Genomic DNA, 20,607 nt, shown 5'->3' with positions numbered 1-20,607 from the left:
TGGTCCACCGCTTCCAAACCCTGTTTCTACCTCAATGAGTGTCCCAGGTCCAGCTATCCACATATTATCTCCCAGAGTCCCTAAAGGTTCAGGGCTCAGCCTACTCTTCACCTCCATCCTGCCAGCTCTGAAGCCCCCACTAAATGATGGTACCCTGGTGCACAGAGGTGACTGTGCCACCACTCCCTGACCAGAGCTCCTCCATCCATCTCAGAGCATTTAACGCAACAGAACCGTCCGCCAACCCCTTCTGTGATCCCTGTCACTTAGAGAAGCACAAGGTCATCACAACCAAGCGAGAAGGGCCATCTGCTAAGTGCCTACCACATGTGTCATCTACACAAAGGGGGAAAACTCAGATGGACAAGGGACACACATAAGGGCTGAGGCCTGAATATCAGATGATGTGGGATGTCTCCCTGTGTGCTCTGAATATGCTTTATTACCACTGGTTAATAAAGAAGCTAGTTTGGCTAATAGCCAGGCAGAGTACAGGGAGAAAGAAGGCGGAGTCAGGGAGATGCCAGCAGCCGCTGGGGAAGCAAGATGTGAAGCCACGAGCCTCTTGGTAAAATACAGAAAAACAGAAATGGGTTAATTTAAGTTGTAAGAGTTGGTTAATAATAAGCCTGAGCTTATTATTAACAGTTTGTAACTAATATTAAGCCTCTGAATGGTTATTTGGGAACTGGCGTCAGACAAGAAACCTCCAGTTACAATCAGGTCTGATTTTAGCACAGTGAGGAGGGCTCAGAAAAGTCCCCAAACTCTTGGTGACTGCCCAACACCGCAGTGGACAACTCTGAGCACTGGAGGATCCAAAACTGAGACATGCGGGCTGCCCAAACAGGAATCAGCAGTGTTGGTGGCACTGGGACTTGGGCAGAAGGTACAGAAAACACAGCACAGACCCAAGGGCAATCCTCCTGTCTTTCCCTATCCGAGGACACTCCAAAGAGACTCCATGTGGAAAGAGGGGTGGAGACAGATCTACAAGAAAGCGCTAAAAGAAAGCACACGTAAAAACAAAAACTCAGGCACAGGGAGAAAAGGAGGGAAGGGAAGGGTTTACCCAAGGATTATAAACTAGTCAAGGAGGCTAGAAAGATGGCTCAGCAGTTAAGAGAACTTGGTGATCTTCCAGAGAACCTGGGTTCCATTCCAGATACCCACAAGGTGGCTAAAAATCACCCGTAACTCCAGTCCTGGGGGATCCAACGCCCTCTTCTGGCCTCTGCAGGCACCAGGAACATGTGTGTACAGAGACAAGAGAGGCAAACCACCACCAATTTTAACTACTAAGAGGCTCTCGTCACATCAAGTGTCCTGCTGCCACGTTGGGGAGGTAAGCGCTCCCCCTTCTCTCCTTTTTGTCTAGGGGAAGGACTGTGTAAACTGAGATGATACCCAGCAGAAGAAAGACGCTGACCAGTGACAATCCCCCTTGGTAACAAATGGGGGCCCATGGTCCTGTGTAGGAGGAACCTGAGGCTCAGAGAGGCTGTTCTGCTCTCCCAGGACCACACAGCTGCGGAGCCCACTGGGATCTCAGTCACGAGTCCAGTGTGCAAGCATGCCCGTTTGAACCACATAACACCGTGCCTCAATCAATTCTGCTGCCCCTACAGTGGCTCTACTGCTCCTGCTTTGCAGAAACTGGGCAGATTATGTAATCTCTCCAGAGGTTACCTAGTTTCTGGGCTTCATTAATTCTAAGACACCTCTGTTTTAGATGCACTGATATTTTAAGTGCACCAAGAACGAAAAGGTGCTGTCAGCTAAGCAGTTCCAACACACACCACCACGTGTGTAACACACCCCAATCTGAGATGTCAACATGCGGAAGGAGAAAGCTGTCTCCAAATCTGGCGTAAGTGGGGATGGGGATCCTCATACTGTGGGTGCCAATGGTGGTCAATTCATACACACATTCATATGACTCCGATATTAAGCCTCTCCACCAACGCAGTAATCCAAATCAAACAGGATTAAACATTAAAAGTTCAGGTTTATTGGTAAACTGCTCATGGGTGATTCTCCATCCCCCAGAGAGGAGATGGAGGAAAAGAAACCAAAAAACTGCACGGCAGAGCTCTAGAGCGCAGTTTAAATACCCCGAGGTGTGGTCTTGAGCATTTCTGGGGAAGGAGCCACCAAAGAGCAGGTTTTCTGAGAAGGGCGCAGGGTTTGGAGAGAGACAGATGGGAGGAGGGGGGACTGAGGTGGAGCTTCCCCCTGAACACACACTTGTACACATGAGCACTACTGAGCGTGTGCACATACATGTATATACATTCTTGGTGCCCCCTACCACTGCTGCTGTGAGCCTTTGCTAATAATTGGGACAGATGCACAGATAACTACACAAGGATGTGCTGGCCAAGCCCGCCTCGCAGGCCAGGACTCTGCAGCATACAAGGCTGTCACCTCAAGGTTGTTACCTCGCATTGCCAGGCAGAAGCTGTTCTGACCACCACCTACTGTACCAGCCAAGTCAGGCTGTCTGGCCTCACTTTAGCAGAGCTGCAGAGCTCAAAGTGGCCAGGCTGGACAAGCAGGTACGCCTGGCTCCCTGGAAGACTACCAAGGACAGTCACCTAATGTGGCCAGTGGCTGAACAGCCTGCACCTTTTAGCCTGGCCCTTCTCCAGACCTCCCGCGGCCTCTGCAGTTATCTGAAACTGTGGAGCTTTAATAAGGCAGACTGTGGGCTGCTGGGCAGACAGCAGCCCTGCTCCAAGTGAGCCTTTACCCAGGGCCCAGGTGCGGGCACAGGCAGGTCACGGCTGGAGTGAGGGGTGGTCAGGCAGAGGACCAGAGGCCGCTCTGCCTTGTACAGTACTACAGCCTGTGCAGAGCTATGCAGAGTGGGCAGGCTCCGAGAGCAAGGGCCAAGTGCAGACCTACACCGAGCCCCTGGGGGTAAGGCTCTCACCTCAGAATGTGTTCTGCATCTTGTTCACAGATTGCCACGCAGGCGCCAGTCACTTGGACCCCCAAGGTTGATGTGCAGAGACCAAGCTGGTTTAAAAATGAAAGCACTGTGCTTCTCAGGCACAGACCCTCAGGAGGTGCAGTACCACCCACCCCACCCTAGACTTCCTGTTTCATCAAGACGATACCTGCTAGCCGCTCTGTTGGGGACTAAAAATTCCAAGAAAAAGCCGGGAAGTGTGCAGGGTCTGAAATGCCAGCAACTACTGGCACCAGCAGTGCTGCGAGTGCCCTTCAGGTTTTACATTCGGTCAGGTCAGCAGGCATGCCTGGGAGGCAGGTGTCCTCCTGCCACAGATGAAGAAGCCCAGGTCCTCGATGTTTTCAGGCTCCCAAACCTGTTTTTCTACCCGAGAACACAGACCCTGGGAGTGTGTGTGTGTGTGTGTGTGTGTGTGTGTGTGTGTGTGTGTGAAACCAGGACAGGCTGGAGGTTGACACAGACACATCTCTCGGGGAAACCGGGGAGCGGAAACAAAGGAAAAACTTCTATGCTTTCCCATCTGAACACAGGGACTCAAGTGGGAACCAAGAGCAGACACACACACAGACACATCCCTTTGGCTCTCATCCCTTTCCACTCCAGCCAGCTGGGCTACAAAGTTTGGGATCTCATTTTATGACACCAGGCTTGTAGGACATGGGGGCAGAGGGCAAGATGACCAGAGAACACCCTGCCTTCTTCCACACCCTGGTTCTGTTTAGGGCTTCCTCTTTTAGTCCCTTAAAAGATAAAGGCTCAGGCAGGCATGGTAACACAGTTCTGTTATCCCAGTGCTGGGAAGGCAGAGGCAGGGGGATCTCTGCAAGTTCTAGACCAGCTTAGTCTACAAAACAATTGCCAAGCCTTCCAGGATGCATAGTGGTGTCCTAGGTTTAGTTTTGTTTGTTTTCCCCCTGGTCTTTATTTTTAAAAAAGAGGGGATGCTAGAGAGACATCTCAGAGTTTAAGAGCATTTTCTGCTCTTCTAGAGGACCTGGCTTTATATTCTTAGCACCCATGTTAGGTGCTCACAGCTGCCTGTCTAAGAACAGGGAGGTCCAATTCCTCTGGCCTCTGCCAGCACCTGCACTCAGGTGTACATGCATGTATGCATACTCTCACCTGCACTCAGGCGTACATGCATGTGCACACACACTCACCTGCATTCAGGTGTACATGCATGTGCACACACACTCACCTGCACTCAGGTGTACATGCATGTGCACACACACTCACCTGCACTCAGGTGTACATGCATGTGTGCACACACTCACCTGCATTCAGGTGTACATGCATGTGCACACACACTCACCTGCACTCAGGTGTACATGCATGTGCACACACACTCACCTGCACTCAGGTGTACATGCATGTGCACACACTCACCTGCATTCAGGTGTACATGCATGTGCACACACACTCACCTGCACTCAGGTGTACATGCATGTACACATACACTCACCTGCACTCAGGTGTACATGCATGTGCACACACACTCACCTGCATTCAGGTGTACATGCATGTGCACACACACTCACCTGCACTCAGATGTACATTCATGTGCACACACACTTACTTTAAAAAAAAATTGAAGAGCTGGAGATGGCTAAGTGGTTCAGAGGACCTGAGTCGGGTTCTCAGCACACACGTCAGGTGGCCCATACTGTCTGTAATCCAACTCCAGGGGCATTGGATGCCTCTGAGGGCACCCATACTCACATGCATGTACCCTCACATAGACATACACACCTACACATAACCAAAAATAATAATAAACCTTTAAAAAACAAAAGATTCTTAAAAAAAAATTTTTATTTCAAGATAGGGTTTCCCTGTGTAGTCCTGACTGTTCTGGAACTAGCTAGCTCTGTAAACCAGGCTGGCCCCAAATTTACAGAGATTTACCTGCCTTTGCCTCCTGAGTGCTGGGATAAAGGCATGCACCACCACAGCCTGGCTTTAAAAGTTTTTAAAAATAAGGCTCCCACAGACAAAACCACAGTAACTATCTGTCTTAGCTAGAGTTTATATTGCTGAGGAGACACCATGACCACAGCAACTCTTATAAAGAAAATATTTAGTGGGGATGATTTGCTTACAGTTTCAGAGACTTGGTCCGTTATAAAAATGGTGGGGAGCCGGGCGGTGGTGGCACATGCCTTTAATCCCATCCCAGCACTCGGGAGGCAGAGGCAGGCGGATCTCTGTGAGTTCGAGGCCAGCCTGGTCTACAAGAGCTAGTTCCAGGACAGGAACCAAAAGCTACAGAGAAACCCTGTCTCGAAAATCAAAAAAAAAAAAAAAAAAAAAAATTGGCGGGGAGCATGGCAGCATGCAGGTACTGGGGCTACATCTTGACTCAGAGGCAACAGGAAGTAGACTGGCCATCATGCTGAATGAAGCTTGAGAAAACAGACCTCACAGTCTGCCCCAGAGTGAGGCGCTTCCTCCAGCAAGGCCACGCCTCCTAACATCACCACTCCCTTGGGAGCCACTTTCTTTCAAAGCACCACACTGTCAGATCTCTGTTTTTATTTGGATAATGTCAACCCAGTTGGGAAAGAACTCACTTGTCTGAGGAGACAATGCTGGTTGAACCAATTAAATCTCTGACCAAAAAGGGAGAACTCCTCTTTGCTGAGGGAAGTCAAATGCAGGGTTAGACATGCTGCCATCACCTGACCCCACCTGCTGGGCAAGGCTGAGGCTGGAGGTCGCGCACACACAACTATGTCTCTGGGCCAACACGTAGTAGACAGGTAGAGGGATGTCTAGGGCATCTGGGGCCAAGGGGATCTGAAGAGCGATGGCAACAGAGCCGAAGAAGACAGCCAGCGTGTGGACTACTTAGTGGGTCTTATAACAGGACTTCCCCCACCTGTTAGGAGCAACAGTATGAACAAGGATGGACTCCAAGACACAGCTGCCAGCATGTCACCAGCAAGGCTTTACTGCTTTCAGTTGGGTGGTGGAAACCACGAGATTTGCACCCATCCACAGACACGTGGACAGGCTTATCAGACCAGACCCAGGCTGGGGCAGGAAGCTCAGAGCAGAATCACACAGGCATCTCTTCCCTGAGAGATTCCATTTGTCCCTCAACACCAACGAGTATAAGACAGCAGAGCCTGGAAAGGTGACTTGAGCCACTATTGCTCCACCCTGTTCCCCTGCTGCTTGGAAGCAGCAGGCATCCCTCGGCACCTCAGAGCTTATTTATTCCCCTGCCTACTCGGTCTTCTCCAGCTAAACCCTGCAGCCCGGCTGGGTACACCGTGTTAGACGTGACGCACACTTCGGGGCCTTTACAGTTGCTGTTCCCTCTTTTTCTTCTGTCAAGATGTCCCTTCTCAGCAATGACTTCCCTGGCCACTGTTTAAATCCAGCTCCCCTCCGTTCTCCCTCCCTGCTTGCTCTCCAGCTGCCTGGTGTCCGGGTGGTTTGCCTCACTCCCATAATGTAGCTCACATCCATCTCATTCACTGACAGAACCGCAACACGGAGCACAGGAGCAGGCACAAACCGGATACCTAAGTTTCTATGGAATGAATGAATGAATGAATGAATGAAGCACCACTCGCCCTGTGGCGGGCAACGTGGGAAAAGCGCTCTGCCCTGAAATGCCACCTGACAGAGGAGACTGCAGTGCCATCCAGGAAAGATTACAATGTCCAGTGCAATACTAGGTGGGCATGACAGAACACACCCAGCTGGTCAGGGCAGGGCCCTCAGTCATCCAGCAGTGACACCTGAGCAGTCTTCCTCATTTCATGGCCAGTGATTTGACACCATAAAGACCTATTTACTGAGTCAAGAGTTAGCAGAGCTAACCCAGGGAAAACAACACCACCCTCAGGGTACTGTGTGAGGCCAGGGCAGTAGACCCCACTAATGCCAGGTAGTGGGCCAGACAAGAAATCTTCGTGTTTGAAACACAAGCCGTGTGCCAGGAGACAGCATAGACTAGAGCGTGGAGTGGGACTTTGCCTGGGCTATTCCAACTCTACCCCAAAGACGCCTGTCCACCTGAGTCTCACGGGGAATCTCTCCCACTCCAGCTCCTCTTGACCCTCACCTAAAATAAATACACTGACGGAAAATTCCCAAACCCCGCAAGGCAAGATTCACTATGAAGAAACCATAGGCACAGGAGGCTACCAAGAGGGACTGCCGCCCCTCAAACAAGGCACTCCTCACCATCATGATCATGGGGATGACAAAGGAGTAGAGAGAAAGAGCCTCCCAGGACAGCAAAAGGCCAGAAGGTGCCAGCCTTCCTTAGGCCTAGGTCAGACGGGAACCCTCGCCAACCACGTGCAACTGCCCTGTAGAGCTTCCCCCACACACAAAGACAGTGCAAACTACTCTGGTCCCTTGAACTTCAGTCTTTCCTCCTTCCCTGGCTAAAAGTCCTTTCCAAGGACAGGCTCCAGGCAGTCTGTCCAGTAAGATCTCCCTTGGGGCAAAGGTCAGCCCTTCCAATTTGCTTATCTGGCCTGGCTAGTAAACCATCTCTGCCCAGAAGGCCAGTCTTATCACTCAGGTTTTACTCAGGTCCTTACACCTAAACCCAGAACCCCAAACTCTAGACTGGTTTCCACCAGGCAGCCAACCCAACCAAGCTGGGCTGCTTAGGTGCACCAGCCCCACGTTCTTCACCAGCGTACCCCACTCCTACAGGTCACTCTATCCTCAACCTCACAGTACTCACAAGAACTGGCCCAAGCGTTCAAGATAGTTGGGAAGTGTCAGATTAGATTCAGGAACTCAATGTCCCTGGGAGGGCAAGGACGTGTCCCACGTAAATTTCCCTAGGCATTTAACTCTGCATTCGTGAGAGGCCAATGAGCAGGTTAAAGTCTGGGTGCCACAGACCAGAATCTGGGGGGGGAGGGGGGGCTGAAACAGGAGATCTCGGCTAGTGAGAGTGGGTTGAGGAGACAGCCCACAGCAGAGGTCTTAGCAGTTGTAAAGCCCTCCGCACAGAGATTCCTTTCCCTAGCAATCAGAGAAACACATCTTTCTCCTAGGGAGAGCCCTGGAAATTGGCACAGGGAATGAGGAAACCCAAGCAATTATCACCTGCCTCCTGCTCAGTGAAGGGAGGCAGAGGTTTACGGAGATCACCAGGATCCAGTGGAACACAGGGCCCAATTCAAAAGGAATGCAAGAAGCACACAGCAGGACTCCCCGCCCCGCCCCCAAATCCCTCGGCTCCTTTGAGGAGGTCTATAAATCACTGGACGCAGGCGAGACCCTCCGAGTCCGGGGACGAGTCATTTCCAGCTCTTTGGGGAAAAGCAGGTCCAGAAGTGGAAATGGAGAGGTGTGACGATGGTATGGAACACGGTCTAGGGCTGTGTGGGAACCAGGTATACAGAGGCTGAGATGCTAGGCCCTGGGAGACACTTGTCGCAGCAGAGAAGCAGTTGGGTCAACTTACACCGAGGTGGACTGTAGGCTTTTATAGGGCTCAAGGACGTAAGCCGGCAGCCTGCGCACACCTCCACCCATAGCAGCGTCGCTCTGAGGGTAAGCAGGTCCTGTCTCAAATCCCTAACTGGCTGGCTCTGTCTTCAAACCCTTCAGATACCCCGGGAGAGAGGAGCAGCAAAAAACAGGCTCCGCGCGGTCGCCACCACCACCTACGGAAAAACTTCGCCACGCACAGCTCTCTAGGGAAGCAGCCCAGCCAAGAGCAGGGCGCTGATGTGTGTGTCTGGGGCGGGGGGGGGGGCGGGGGGGCGGGGAGCATAAGACCCCTTCCAGCCCCACCAAATCCCCCTAAAGCACTTCTGCAAACAGTGCCGTAGGGAGTGCAGTCACCCTCCTCGGGCACCAAGCTGGTTCTGTTCATGCACCCACCTGGGCGCTGGGCCGAGGGCCCCGGAGCGGACAGAGGGGTCAGTGGCTTCGCCTTTAGCCCCCGCCAGACAGCGCAGGTACCCCGATCTCCCTGGTCGGCGTGGAGAGGGTAGATGCGACCGACGGATCCTCCAACTTCCAGCTCCCAGGTCCAGGCCAGGTGCGTCCTGAGGCCGCCACTTACCTGGCATCCGGAAGCCAGCGGGGTGCGCATCCCCCGACCGGCCGCGGATCGGGCTGCTGCAGATGGAATAGAAGCCAGGCGCCGGTCGAGTCGGGTCGGGTGGGGCGCGCAGGGACCAAGCCAGCACCGTCCTCCGAAAACAATCCGGGCGGCGCGCTGCTCCGCACCAGTGGAAGCCGCCGGTTCCGCCTCCGCCTGCACCCGTTGCCGGGAGACCCGCGTGGGCCGAAGGGGCTCTTTGTATCAAAGCTGCCGTGACATCACGAGGCGCCGGTGCTGCCGAGGCTCTGGCGGCAGGGCCTCCGTGCAGGGGGCGGGTCCTGAGGCCCGGCGGTCTGGGAACCCGAGCCGCGGGGGCGGGGCCCAGGTAGCCCCGCCCACCCAAGGTAAGGGGCAGGTGGCGGAGGCGGTATCCGCCAATGGCGATAGGATTGGCGCCTCGGTGGGTGGAGCTCGCCCGAGCCCGCAGTAACAGCAGTCCGGGGTAGGGGGATTGGGGCCCGGATCAAAGAAGAGTTTGCGCTTACTCTCCCGCCGGCTCAGTGCGGCGTCGGACGTCACTACTGAGCGAGATTCAGGCAGTACTGCCCGGCAGGCTCAAGCTCAGGACGGAAGGCTGCCAAACCCGGCCCCAACCCACCACCAGCTGGAGTCTGATTTGGTTAGCCTCAGACCTACCAACAACTTTTCTCCCTTCACGCCAGGGAAGGCTACCCATAGTTAGTCCAGCACCAAGATACAAGTGGCAACAAAACGAGAGAACACAACAGAAAGTTGGGCTTACATCAGAAACGCTACTCTCTCAGGCCTTCATATCACTCAAGATTAAAAGGAGGCAGAAATGTTAGGACTAAAACAAAACAGCAAACGTTAAGAACGCAGCTTCCCTTCAACTTGACAGTGTCTTACACAACTGGAGAAAACAGATTACTTTCCTAACTGACAGGCCCCAAGCTACCTTCTGAGGTCTTACTGCTCTACAAAATGATGCAAGCAAGCACTTGGGTATGGTTGGAATGGGCAGGGTGGCTTCACACCACACACACACACACACACACACAACACGCGCGCACGCGCACACACAAGATACCACACACACACCATACACACTCGCGTGCGCACACACACCACACACGCACATACACACACCACACACGCACATACACACACCACACACGCACATACACACACCACACACGCACACACACCACACACGCACACACACCACACACGCACACACCACACACCACACACACGCACATACACACCACACACACGCACACACACCACACACACGCACACACACCACACATGCGCACACACCACACACGCGCACACACACCACACACACGCACATACACACACCACACACGCACATACACACACCACACACGCACACACATACCACACACGCCCATACACACACCACACACACGCACACACACCACACACGCACACACACCACACACGCGCACACACACCACACACGCGCACATACACACACCACACACGCACATACACACACCACACACCACACACGCACACACACCACACACGCACACACACTCCTCTTTCTGCTGCTTGCCCACATGCTCTGTTAGTGTTTCCCAACCTCTGGGTCTTACACCAGATATTTACATTACAATTCATAACAGTAGCAAAACTATAGTTATGAAGTAGCAACAAAAACAAGTTTATGGTTGGGGTCGACGGCATGAGGAACTGTGTTAAAGGGTCGCAGCTAGGAAGGTGAGACCCGCCGCTCTAGTCCTTTGCTCTCAACTCCTTTCTCACCAATGCCCGTCCTGTTAGCTCTCTATTTACCTGATCAAAGCCCACTAGAGCTGCAGCTTTGCTTAGACAGCGCTAGCTAGAGAGGTCTGTGAGGGGGAACTTCCTGGTAAGGTCTGTGAGGGGGGAAATTCCATCCCCTGAGGCCTTCTCTAAATTTATGTCTTGTAGTTTCTATATGACCTTTGGAACTGTGCTCAAGACACCACCAACTGTTTCTTATACTCCCTGTCCAGCTTTACACTCTCTGTCCAGCCCCACAGTCCGGGTGGGCAGAGTCAACGAACTGAATCTTGGCTCTGGAGGAAGGCAGACGTGAGTTTGAGGCCTGCTTGTCTGCTCTTTGTCCTGGGAGTTCCCACTACCTTTCTGAGACTGGCTTGCCGTGTACTCTCTCGCAGTGCGCACACTGAATGTTAAGCCCTAGGCAAAGGCAGGACTCTCAAATACTTGAGTGTTCAGCCCTGAGACCCGGGCTCAGCAGGCTCCAGTGGTTTCAGGTATGGCTAAATTCAGGCGACCTACCCTGGCTTTCCTTTGCTTCCAAGGCCCATATTCTGGACTACTCCAGAGAGAAGAACCCAAGGCAAGTGTTCCTCCTGGGTTTCTACTGCCATTCAACAAAAACAGTGAGGGAAAATGAGAGCTGGCAAGTCCCTCCTCCCGGCCCACCCCAAGCCAGGACACCCAGCCATGGCTTTTAAAACATTTGAAATCACTGGTCCAGTTAAGCATACACTCGTTTCTAAGTTTCCCTGCCCAGATAACGTATTTAAGAATTCTATTGAGTGGGTGGTGTCGGTGGGGTCCTCTTTGTTTTTCTCACAGGAAGAGGGTTATTGGTCCTGAAAACCAAAGTGAGCCTGGACATGGTAGTTTATGCCAGTAACCCCAACAGAGTCTGAGGCTGGAGGATTGCCATGAGTTTGGAGGCAGTCTGTGCTACAGAGTGAGACATTTTCTCAACAACAGTGAAACCAAAAGGCCAAGTGCTGGGGTGCTGGGACGCCTTGAACACTGCTGCGGCCTTCGGTTCACCACCAGGAAGTTGCCCAATGTGCAGGAGCCTCAGTTTCTTCCTCTGTAAAATCGAAATAAGACGCTTCCTCTTTCAGGTGTGAGCTCCGGGTGAGATGGCGAAGCACCTGTCCAATGCAATGCCTGTCATACTTCAGCATTCCGTTACCCCACACTGACAGCCCCTGTCACCTGCCCCGGCAGCACTTGCCAGCTGTCTAACTCAGTCTTAGCTCTGTGGGCCCAGAACCAAGAGCCATGGCTGAAAGCCCCTGGGCAAATCGAGTTTAGCTCATCTATACACTCAAGAGAACACTAGTAAGACATTTCAGGATTTCAGAGGTAACAATGATGGGCATTTTAGATTGGATCAGTGATTTTTTTTTTTTTTAACTTTTTGTGTTTGTTTGTTTCGGTCTTTTTGAGAAAGCATTTTTTTCTGGCTGTCCTGGAACTCACTCTGTAGATCATACTGGCTTCAGACTCAGAGATCTGCCTCCAGAGTCCTAAGACTAAAGTACACCACTGCTGCCCAGCAATTTTAAACATTTTTAAACGTTAGGAAGATCAAAATAAAATCAAAAAGTCCTTAGCGTATAGTCTGGGATGTCAGATACTCAGCTCAGGAAATAGAAGCCATTGTTAACTATATGAAGGGTTAACAACCAAAAAGCTTCAGGCAGTCTGAGAAACTCCCTGCAGAAAGATTTAACACACTCCCTGGGCAGTTAGGAGCAGGGAGGCCCAGACTACGGTCAGCATGCCAGGGGAATGCCTGATGCAGATGCCAATGTGATAAGGACCTCCACCAAAATGTATGACCTTGGGAAAGCTGAAGATGGGTCTGCCATCTAAAATCTTCCAAAATTCCCCTTTCTGCACACTCTTCACTCCCTGAGCAGTCTGGTTAAGGAATAGTTCTGCTCCTCACCTCCACTAACCCCATCCAACTCTATCCTGATGGCAAAGGATTGAGAGGAGAGCAGGGAGGAACCGAAAGGGTTTGTGGGGGAATTTACCCCTAACTTCCAGGAGAAACTTGCCACCTGCCAACAAAGTTCAAGGGACCAATGATGTTGAGGTGGAGGTGCTAACTGGACTGAGTGACTTCAAGGACTGAATAACATGTAGAGACCCAGGAATTCAGGCAAATCTCCGCGTCCCTGGTTCAAAGGGCTGTAATGCATTGTATGGAAGCCCAGCACTGGGGGGTAGAAGCAGAAGGACAAAGAATTCAAGGTTATCCTCAGCTAAGATAGTGAGTATAAAGCCAGCTGGGGCCACCCTGTGCTCTAATGCAAAACACAAATAGAAACAAAACCATAACAAAACACCTATAATGCCAGGCATGGAAGCGGATGCCTATCACCTCAATTTGTAGAAGATGCAGGCAGAGGATCAGCCTCAGCTACATAGTTTGAGAACAGCCTGTGCTATGTGACATTGTCTCAAAACAATAACAGCAGCAAAGCCCAGGATGATGGTGCAAGCCTGGTTTATGTAATAATTCTAGGCCGCCAAGGTTGCACCATGACACTGTCTCAAACAGACCAAAAATAAAGACAGTCAGACAACACTAAAACCCCACAGAGAACAAGTCTGAAGGAGTTAACAGAAAGGAGCTGGGGATGTGGCACCGTGGGAAGACATCTCGGCTAGCATGCCTAAAGTACTGGTTCAGTACCCAGCAAGAGTGAGTTAACAGGAAATATAGTTTTTCTCCTCAGCAGAGCACCTTGCCCTTGTCCTTGAGGCTAGGGACATCAGGTAGGTGTCTTAGTAGACTGGTCCTTTAAGTATGGCCGTGTTTTACATATTGCGGAGTCAAATTGTATTAAGGCAAGAAACTGTGGCTAAGTAGCTCGTGAACTCTTCTGCCTCTTTCATGGGCAGGAAGACCGAGGCTCAGAGGGGGCTGGGGCATTTCCAAACCACATAGGGAGATGAGCACTAAACATTATCTCCTTCCTGCTCTGGTTCGGATGAAAGTAAGATGAGGGGCAGGGATGGGGAGTGGCAGGGGATGGGGATGGGGAGGGGCGGGGATGGGGAGTGGCAGGGATGGGGAGGGGCAGGGATGGGGAGTGGCAGGGATGGAGAGGGGCAGGGAGCTGCCTTTCCCAGCCTGCTAGCCCAGCAGCCTGCGTCTCCTAAAGGAGCTCACTTTCTTTTTCTTTTCTTTTCTTTTCTTTTCTTTTCTTTTCTTTTCTTTTCTTTTCTTTTTTGAGAGAGGGTTTCTCTGTGTAACACCTCTGGTTGTAGACAGGCTGGCCTTGAACTCACAAGAGATCTGCCTGCCTACCTCTGCCTCCCGAGGGCTGGGATTAAAGGCATGTGCCACCACTGCCTGACTTTCTTTTTGAGGATAAACAAATTCAAACCAAATCCTCTTCCTGAGAGTGTAACCAAGAATAACTTTTGGATGGCCCAGCCACTCTGAAGAGTGATTCTTTCTGTCATGGGACCAACTTTGCTGTGGGTGTGGGCACACCATACTCCCATGAGTTGGATGTCTGAGAGGCTGACAGAGAAAATTTCAGTGAGCAGGAGTCCTGCCCTCCCGAGCACATGGTTTGGGCGCTGTAGGTGAAGAGGGAATGGTCAGTTCCGGTTAGAACATTCTTCCTAACCTAGAACCACGTTTTCTCCGCTGCCAGCACCCCGCAGCAGCTCACCCGACATTGGACGCAGGGAAGGGGCACCTTACTCACTGTTAACACAACCCCGATCCAGAGCAACCCAGGCCTGCCACCCTTAGCTGAGCGAGCAGAAAACAGCTGGATGCTGACAGCAACCGGAAACAGCCACCTAGGTCTGGTCTTGGGGTTTAAAACTCTGATCCTCCCTGGGTTCAGTGGAAACCCTGCCTGAGAAGAGCCGGAGGCTACTGAAGAGAGGGGAGTGGCTCCATGGTACTCGGGAGGCAGAGGCAGGCGGATCTCTGGGAGTTCGAGGCCAGCCTGGTCTGTAAGAGCTAGTTCCGGGACAGGCACCAAAGCTACAGAGAGACCCTGTCTCGAAAAACCAAAAAAAAAAAAAAAAAAAAAAAAAAAAAAAGAGTGCATTCTGCTCTTGCAGTGTACCCAGCTCGGTTCCCAGCACCTGCATCAGGAAGCCTACGACTGTCTGTAACTCAGGCTCCAGGGATCCAATGCCCTCTTCTAGACTCTGAGGGCATGGGTACTCACATGTACATATCCACACACAGATACATATACACATAACTTTAAAAGGAAAATACACCCTACTTCACAAAGCTGCCTTCTGACTTCTGTATGCACTTGGTGGCACATGCGACCCAGCATCACGCACATACTTACAGTGGAAACAAACGAACAAGTAAAGAAATAAATGGTCAACAAGACAGCTCATCCAGTAAAGTCATTTGCCACTAAGCTTGATGACCTGAGTTTAATCCCTGGATCCCACATGATGGGGAGGAAAAACTGACTCCCACAGATTGTCCTCTGCCCTGCACACACACTAAATAAATGTAATAAAAAAAATTTTTAAAAAAGTTTAAGACAGGTTCTTTCTACATAGCCCTGGCTGTCCTAGAACTCACTATTTAGACCAGTTTAACCTAGAACTCACAAGAGATCCAACTGTCTCTGTCTCCCATGGGCTGGGATTAAAAGTGTGCACCACCATGCCCCAATTAATATTTTTTTCGAGACAGGATTTCTCTATGTAGCTCTAGCTGTCCTGGAACTCATTATATAGACCATTCTGGCCTCAAACTCACAGATATCCACCTGCCTCTGCCTCCCTGGGTGCTGAGATTAAAGGCATGTGCCACCACCATCTGGCTCCAATGGCATTTCTTAAGATTAAAACAATAAAAGAGTTTCAGTTTCTCTTCTGTCTACTTGACATATGGTCTTCCATGTGAGGTCACATTTATAACCTCTTCTCCAGGCTAACCACACCCTGAAAGCAACCCCAAGTCAGGAATGGTTTCACTCCTCCCTGTTGTCCAGTCCACCTGTGACAGGCAAGATCTTAGCCAGGCTTGCCCTTCCCCCTCCTAGCTTCAGTCTCTCTGTGATGGACTTCAGTCACTTCAAACTAGAACTGTCAACATCAGTCACGCTGGGCCACATGAGTGGGTTGCTTCTGTCAACACACACACACCCTGGACACGGCTCCTGTCCAATAGTGTGGCTGTGCAGCAAAACCTGCTGGGACTGTACCACATGCTGCTGTCCTCTCTCACCTCTCTCAGAGGTTCCTAGAGTACACACACTTAGGAAGTGTCAACTGTGACTTAAGTCTCAGCTTCCAGTCCCAGAACACAGTGACTGTACAGTGGCCTAGGAAAAAGAGAGGGAACAAGCAGGCCGGCAGGAGTCTAAATGGCAGTGGCCTGTCACCCCAAAGGAAGCTCATTTCCAATCTCCTACTCAAGAAACCTGGGAGGCTCCGGAAGCCTGAGCCCTTCCTCTCTATTGGGTTTGTGCCAGGCTGGCACAGACCTAGCATCTCCCTAGGAAGCAGGACCATCCTCTCTCCCGCTCCCAAGCCTTGGTCAGCTCTCCCAGGTCCACAAAGCCTTCCCTTCAAAGTTGGGGCTAGATAGGGAATTTCTCCACCTCCACACCCTGTGCTACCCCAGGGATAGACCTTGCAGCAAGTATCTGTCCTCTGTGGCCATCGGGTCCTCAGGTCAGGCCCCTCCTAATGTCTGGCTGGACCCTGTGCAGTTTGGGAAGGGCCAGGTCTTCAGGACACCAGCTCCATGTTCTTTCTTTCTTCCGTTTCTTCCGTTTCTTTCTTTCTTCCTTCCTTCCTTCCTTCCTTCCTTCCTTCCTTCCTTCCTTCCTTCCTTCCTTCCTTTTCTCTTTTTGGCAGAGTGTCACTATGTAACTCTAGCTGGCCTTTCCTGAAATGTGCTATGTAGACAAGGCTAGCCCCTAATGCATAGAAAGCTGCCTGCCTCTGTCTGCCAAGTGCTAGGACTAAAGGCATGGGCCACCATGCTGGGCCTGTAGCTCCGGTGCCCACGTGAAGAGTGGGTTTTCTGAGTCATTCAAACCCGACAGGAGGGGATGATGGTGAGCAAAGCCAGGCTTCCCCTTTGACATACATCTCTGAGTCACACAGTCACCCGAGAAGAGATGGCTGGGGAAGGGAGAGAGACAGGGTTCCTTTTGATTCAGAATTGGGAGGACTAGAAGGGAACGTCCTTCCCTCCCTTTGGTGACTTCAGGCAACTGCACACCACACCCAGGACAGTGTAAACACTTCCCAGACTCACCTCTCTCCTCCCCCTGGCCCAGGGTAGTCGGGATAGGTCACCCTACCCAGATCAATTCACTGCCAGCTTGTAGAAGCAGTGGTCCCTGACACGCCCTGCTCGCTGAATCACTCAGAGCCTATGACTGCCCACTGGCTGCTTTCAATTTAATGCAAATGGAAAGAGACAGATGTTCATGGCCCTGGGTAAAAATGTTCAGGTGAGTCTGTGGACTGGAAGGGTGTGATCACGGCGGAAGGCATCATTGTTCCTTCACTCCTGCCTAACGGATGAAGATGTCCTATGTGTCTGATGCTGCTGTGGGTCTTGTGGGTACAGCTGAGAGGAGTACAAAGTCTCAGCTGGGTGCTCCAGAACTGGCACTGTGCCTGGGAAGTCAGGCTAGCAAGCTCGTGCTCTGAAGAAAAGGGTCAAGGCCAGTCTGGGCTACATCGTGAGTGCTAGGGCTATGGCCTAAAACCCTGTCTTCAAAACAACAGCGACACCAGCACATAAAAGGAGGGAGAGGAGGGAGGAGGAAGGAAGGAAACAGGGGCGGGGGGGGGGGGAGGGCAATGCAGGAACAGATAGAGAGGCTCTGGGGTGCAAAGATTATCAGCCCCAGGATTTAGGCAATTTTTGTTTCTGTGTCTGGAAAGGGTCACTGTGTACCTCCTTGCTACCTGGACAACTGTTACTTGGCCATCATCAGGGGCCGCTGCTAGCCTCTTTCCCTTCAGCTAAAATTCTAGCAGAGGCCAGGCCTTCTTTACCTTTGCCCCTCTCTCATCAGCAACCCACCACAGGGCCAGGGCTGGGCATATGGGTCCTCAAGGACTCTGTGCAGCCACCCAGGGGTGTAAGGCTTGTGAGACGTGAGTGGTCTCTGGGCGTGGCTCAGCTACACAATGGCCCCCAGGGCAAGCCAAGTACTAAGAGCCAGAAAGTGCTGAGGGGTAGCTCAGTATAGAGCACTTAGCTTGAATGTACCAGGCCCTAGGTTCAATCCCCACTTTTCAAGAACAAAGTCTCAAAAGGGGTGGCTTGTCAAAAAATAAAAATAAAAAGAGAAAATGGGTGGGGAATTGACGCCTACACAAAAGAAATGGCTGGCCCATAGTCACAGAGCTTGGTGGAGGCGATGGGAGCAGTCCGAGAGCACCGCTTTATTATCAGATGCTTGGTCCCTCTCCTGTTAATCCTGCAGAACTCCACTGAGCTGTGACCTCCCGGTAACGACTCTGCTGTCTGGTCAAGTGAAGATGACTCCCTGGATCGTGGTCTCTATGCCTGAAGCACGAGGTCTGAGGCTGTGATGAAGACAATGTGTGCTGGCCCTGATCAGGTCCCCGGGCAGGCAGGCTGCAATTCCCGAGGACAAGGGCTATATCCCTGACTGTCTTTGAACTCCAGTCCCTTATGTGTCTGGGACAGAGGATCACTTACACACTGTGGAGAGCAGAGGGTGTGGGTTAGCAGAACCTTCTGGAGGGTTCTGAAGATGCTTATCTCTAGGCTTTTTTGTTTTGTTGGGATGGGGGTTTCTCTGTGTGACAGCCCTGGCTATCCTGGAACTCACTCTGTAGACCAGGCTGGCTTTGAACTCACAAAGATCTGCCTGCCTCTGCCTCCTGAGTACTGTGATTAAAGGCGTGTGCCACCACTGCCCTGCTTTCTAGGCTTTTTGAGATAGAATCTTGCAGCGTAGCCCACGCTGGCAGCAACCCTATGATGATCCTGTTGTCTGTTTCCTGAGTGTAGGCTTGTGACACCATGCCCAGCTTCAAGACATTTGAAAGGAGACAGCTGAGCGTATTAAAGAGACCTCCTTCCAGACCCAAAGGCCTTTTCCCAAAACAGATCTGGGAGACCCCCTCTGTCCCATGGGGCCTGGACCCCAGTGAGGATAATTTCCTTTTTTAAAGTATTGTTGTTTGTTTTTAAGACACAGTTGCTATGTAGACCAGGCTGGCCTCCAGTTAGTTCACAGAGATCACCCGCCTCTGCCTCCCAGGTGTGGGATTAAAGGGTGTGCACCACCACACCCAGCCTCCGGCAGCTGATTCTTAACAAGAACCACCAATTATTGCCCGTCTGGTGCGTGCCTCCCTCTCCGTGCTTCTTGCCCTCACCAGCTACCCCTCAGCTGTCACTGGATCCATACCACAGGTGAGGAAGAGTGGAGGCCTGGGGACAGAGCCAAGACCTGCCTCTGATCTGCCTGGGCCAGGAGGGCTTCTGCTTCGCTCTCTCACCTGTACAGCAGGAGTCCACTGTCCAGCCCAGGGGCTTTTCACAGTGCAGCTCACACCAGGTCTTGGGGACATGCCCACATAGACCTCAGCTGTGCCCAGTTTTAGCCCCTCCTCAGTCCCATGAATGGACATGCAGGCTGGGTTCTCGCACGAGGCTCTCTGACACCCCTTAGCATGTTCCTGAAATTCTAGCTATCTGCTTCATTCTCAGCCCAAAATAAGATCCTCCGCAAGGCACGGACACTCCAGAGGGGCTGGTCGTTTAGTCTTAGGAAAACGCACATGCGCGCACTCACACACCCAACAACTACTGCTGGATATGGATGGGTGTAGACTGGTTTTTCAGATCAGAAGACACTAAAAGGCTTATAATTCCACTCTGAAAGCAAACAAATCCCTCAAAATTGTCTCCTTAATCACATCCATGGAAAACACCCCAAGCCACGGCAGACAGACGAAAGCAACAGGCCTGTAGGCCGGGCCGGACCCAGCATCAGTAAGGCAGAGAGCCTGGAGCAACTCCAGGAGGGCCCAATGCCACCAGTTTACTTGGGCCTGCCCAGTCTATCCCTGGATAAACAGAGGGACAGGCTGGTGTGGGGACCAGGGCTGGCCTCTCTCCTCTCGGCACACACACACAAGTCCTTTGTGGCTTCTCTGCCAGGGCTGGGCTCAGCAGAGGAAAAGCAAAGCCGCCTGCCTGGCCTCAGGACACTGAGCCACTGTGTTCAGGTGGAAACTGGAGAGGCTGAGCCCAGAGGAGGCCCTTTGCGGGGAGGGGGGTGCCCTAAAAAGAAGCTGTCTTCAGGCCAGGCTTCCTGCTTTCCCGACTTAACCACAAGGCTACATTCATAGGGGTGAGGCCCCCTGGCATCCACTCTGCTCAGGCTACAGCCCCCAACAGCTCAGTTGCAGACTACCTGTACTTCCCTAGGCTCTCAGCTTGGGGCTCTCACCCGAATGGCAGGGCAGAGGGCAGCTCAGTCCCCTGGTGTTATTCTGTTTTTGTTTACTCTTTGGTTGCCTTAAGTCTTCCATGGCTGAGCCACCTCTCCTGCCCATTTGTTTGCTTTTGAGGCTTCGTGTATTCTGGGCTGGTTTTAAACTGGATATGTAACTGGGATAATCTTCAACTCCCTATGCTCCTGCCACTTCCTGAGTGTGAAGATTACAGGGATGCACTGCGGTGTCTTATGTGGTGCTGAGTGTCAAACCCAGGAGCCTTGTACACGCTAGCCAAGCATTCTACTGAGTTACACCCCCAGCCTCTGTTTTATTTTAT

General features: G+C 51.9%; 1 protein-coding gene across 5 annotated transcripts in view; it reads right to left on the bottom strand.

The window, feature by feature from the left end:
* Rab11fip4 (RAB11 family interacting protein 4) overlaps window positions 1–20,607 on the bottom strand; it is a 115,165-nt gene that overhangs the window by 33,962 nt on the left and 60,596 nt on the right. The window contains exon 1 of one of the 5 annotated variants that reach the window (XM_057774574.1): window positions 9,027–9,289. The exons of 3 other annotated variants lie outside the window; for them this stretch is intronic. In XM_057774574.1, the coding sequence (XP_057630557.1) occupies window positions 9,027–9,056 (30 nt within the window). In that variant the 5' untranslated portion in view covers window positions 9,057–9,289. Of the gene's footprint in view, window positions 1–8,842; window positions 8,968–9,026; window positions 9,290–20,607 lie in introns of those variants that run through there. One more of the 5 variants, XM_057774575.1, reaches the window with a different exon arrangement.

This window comes from Chionomys nivalis, chromosome 7 (genome assembly GCF_950005125.1).
Source record: "Chionomys nivalis chromosome 7, mChiNiv1.1, whole genome shotgun sequence".
NCBI classification, from domain to species: Eukaryota; Metazoa; Chordata; class Mammalia; order Rodentia; family Cricetidae; genus Chionomys; species Chionomys nivalis.
The sequence above is the reverse complement of the archived record's forward strand: the minus strand, read 5'-3'. Positions and strand labels throughout refer to the sequence as shown.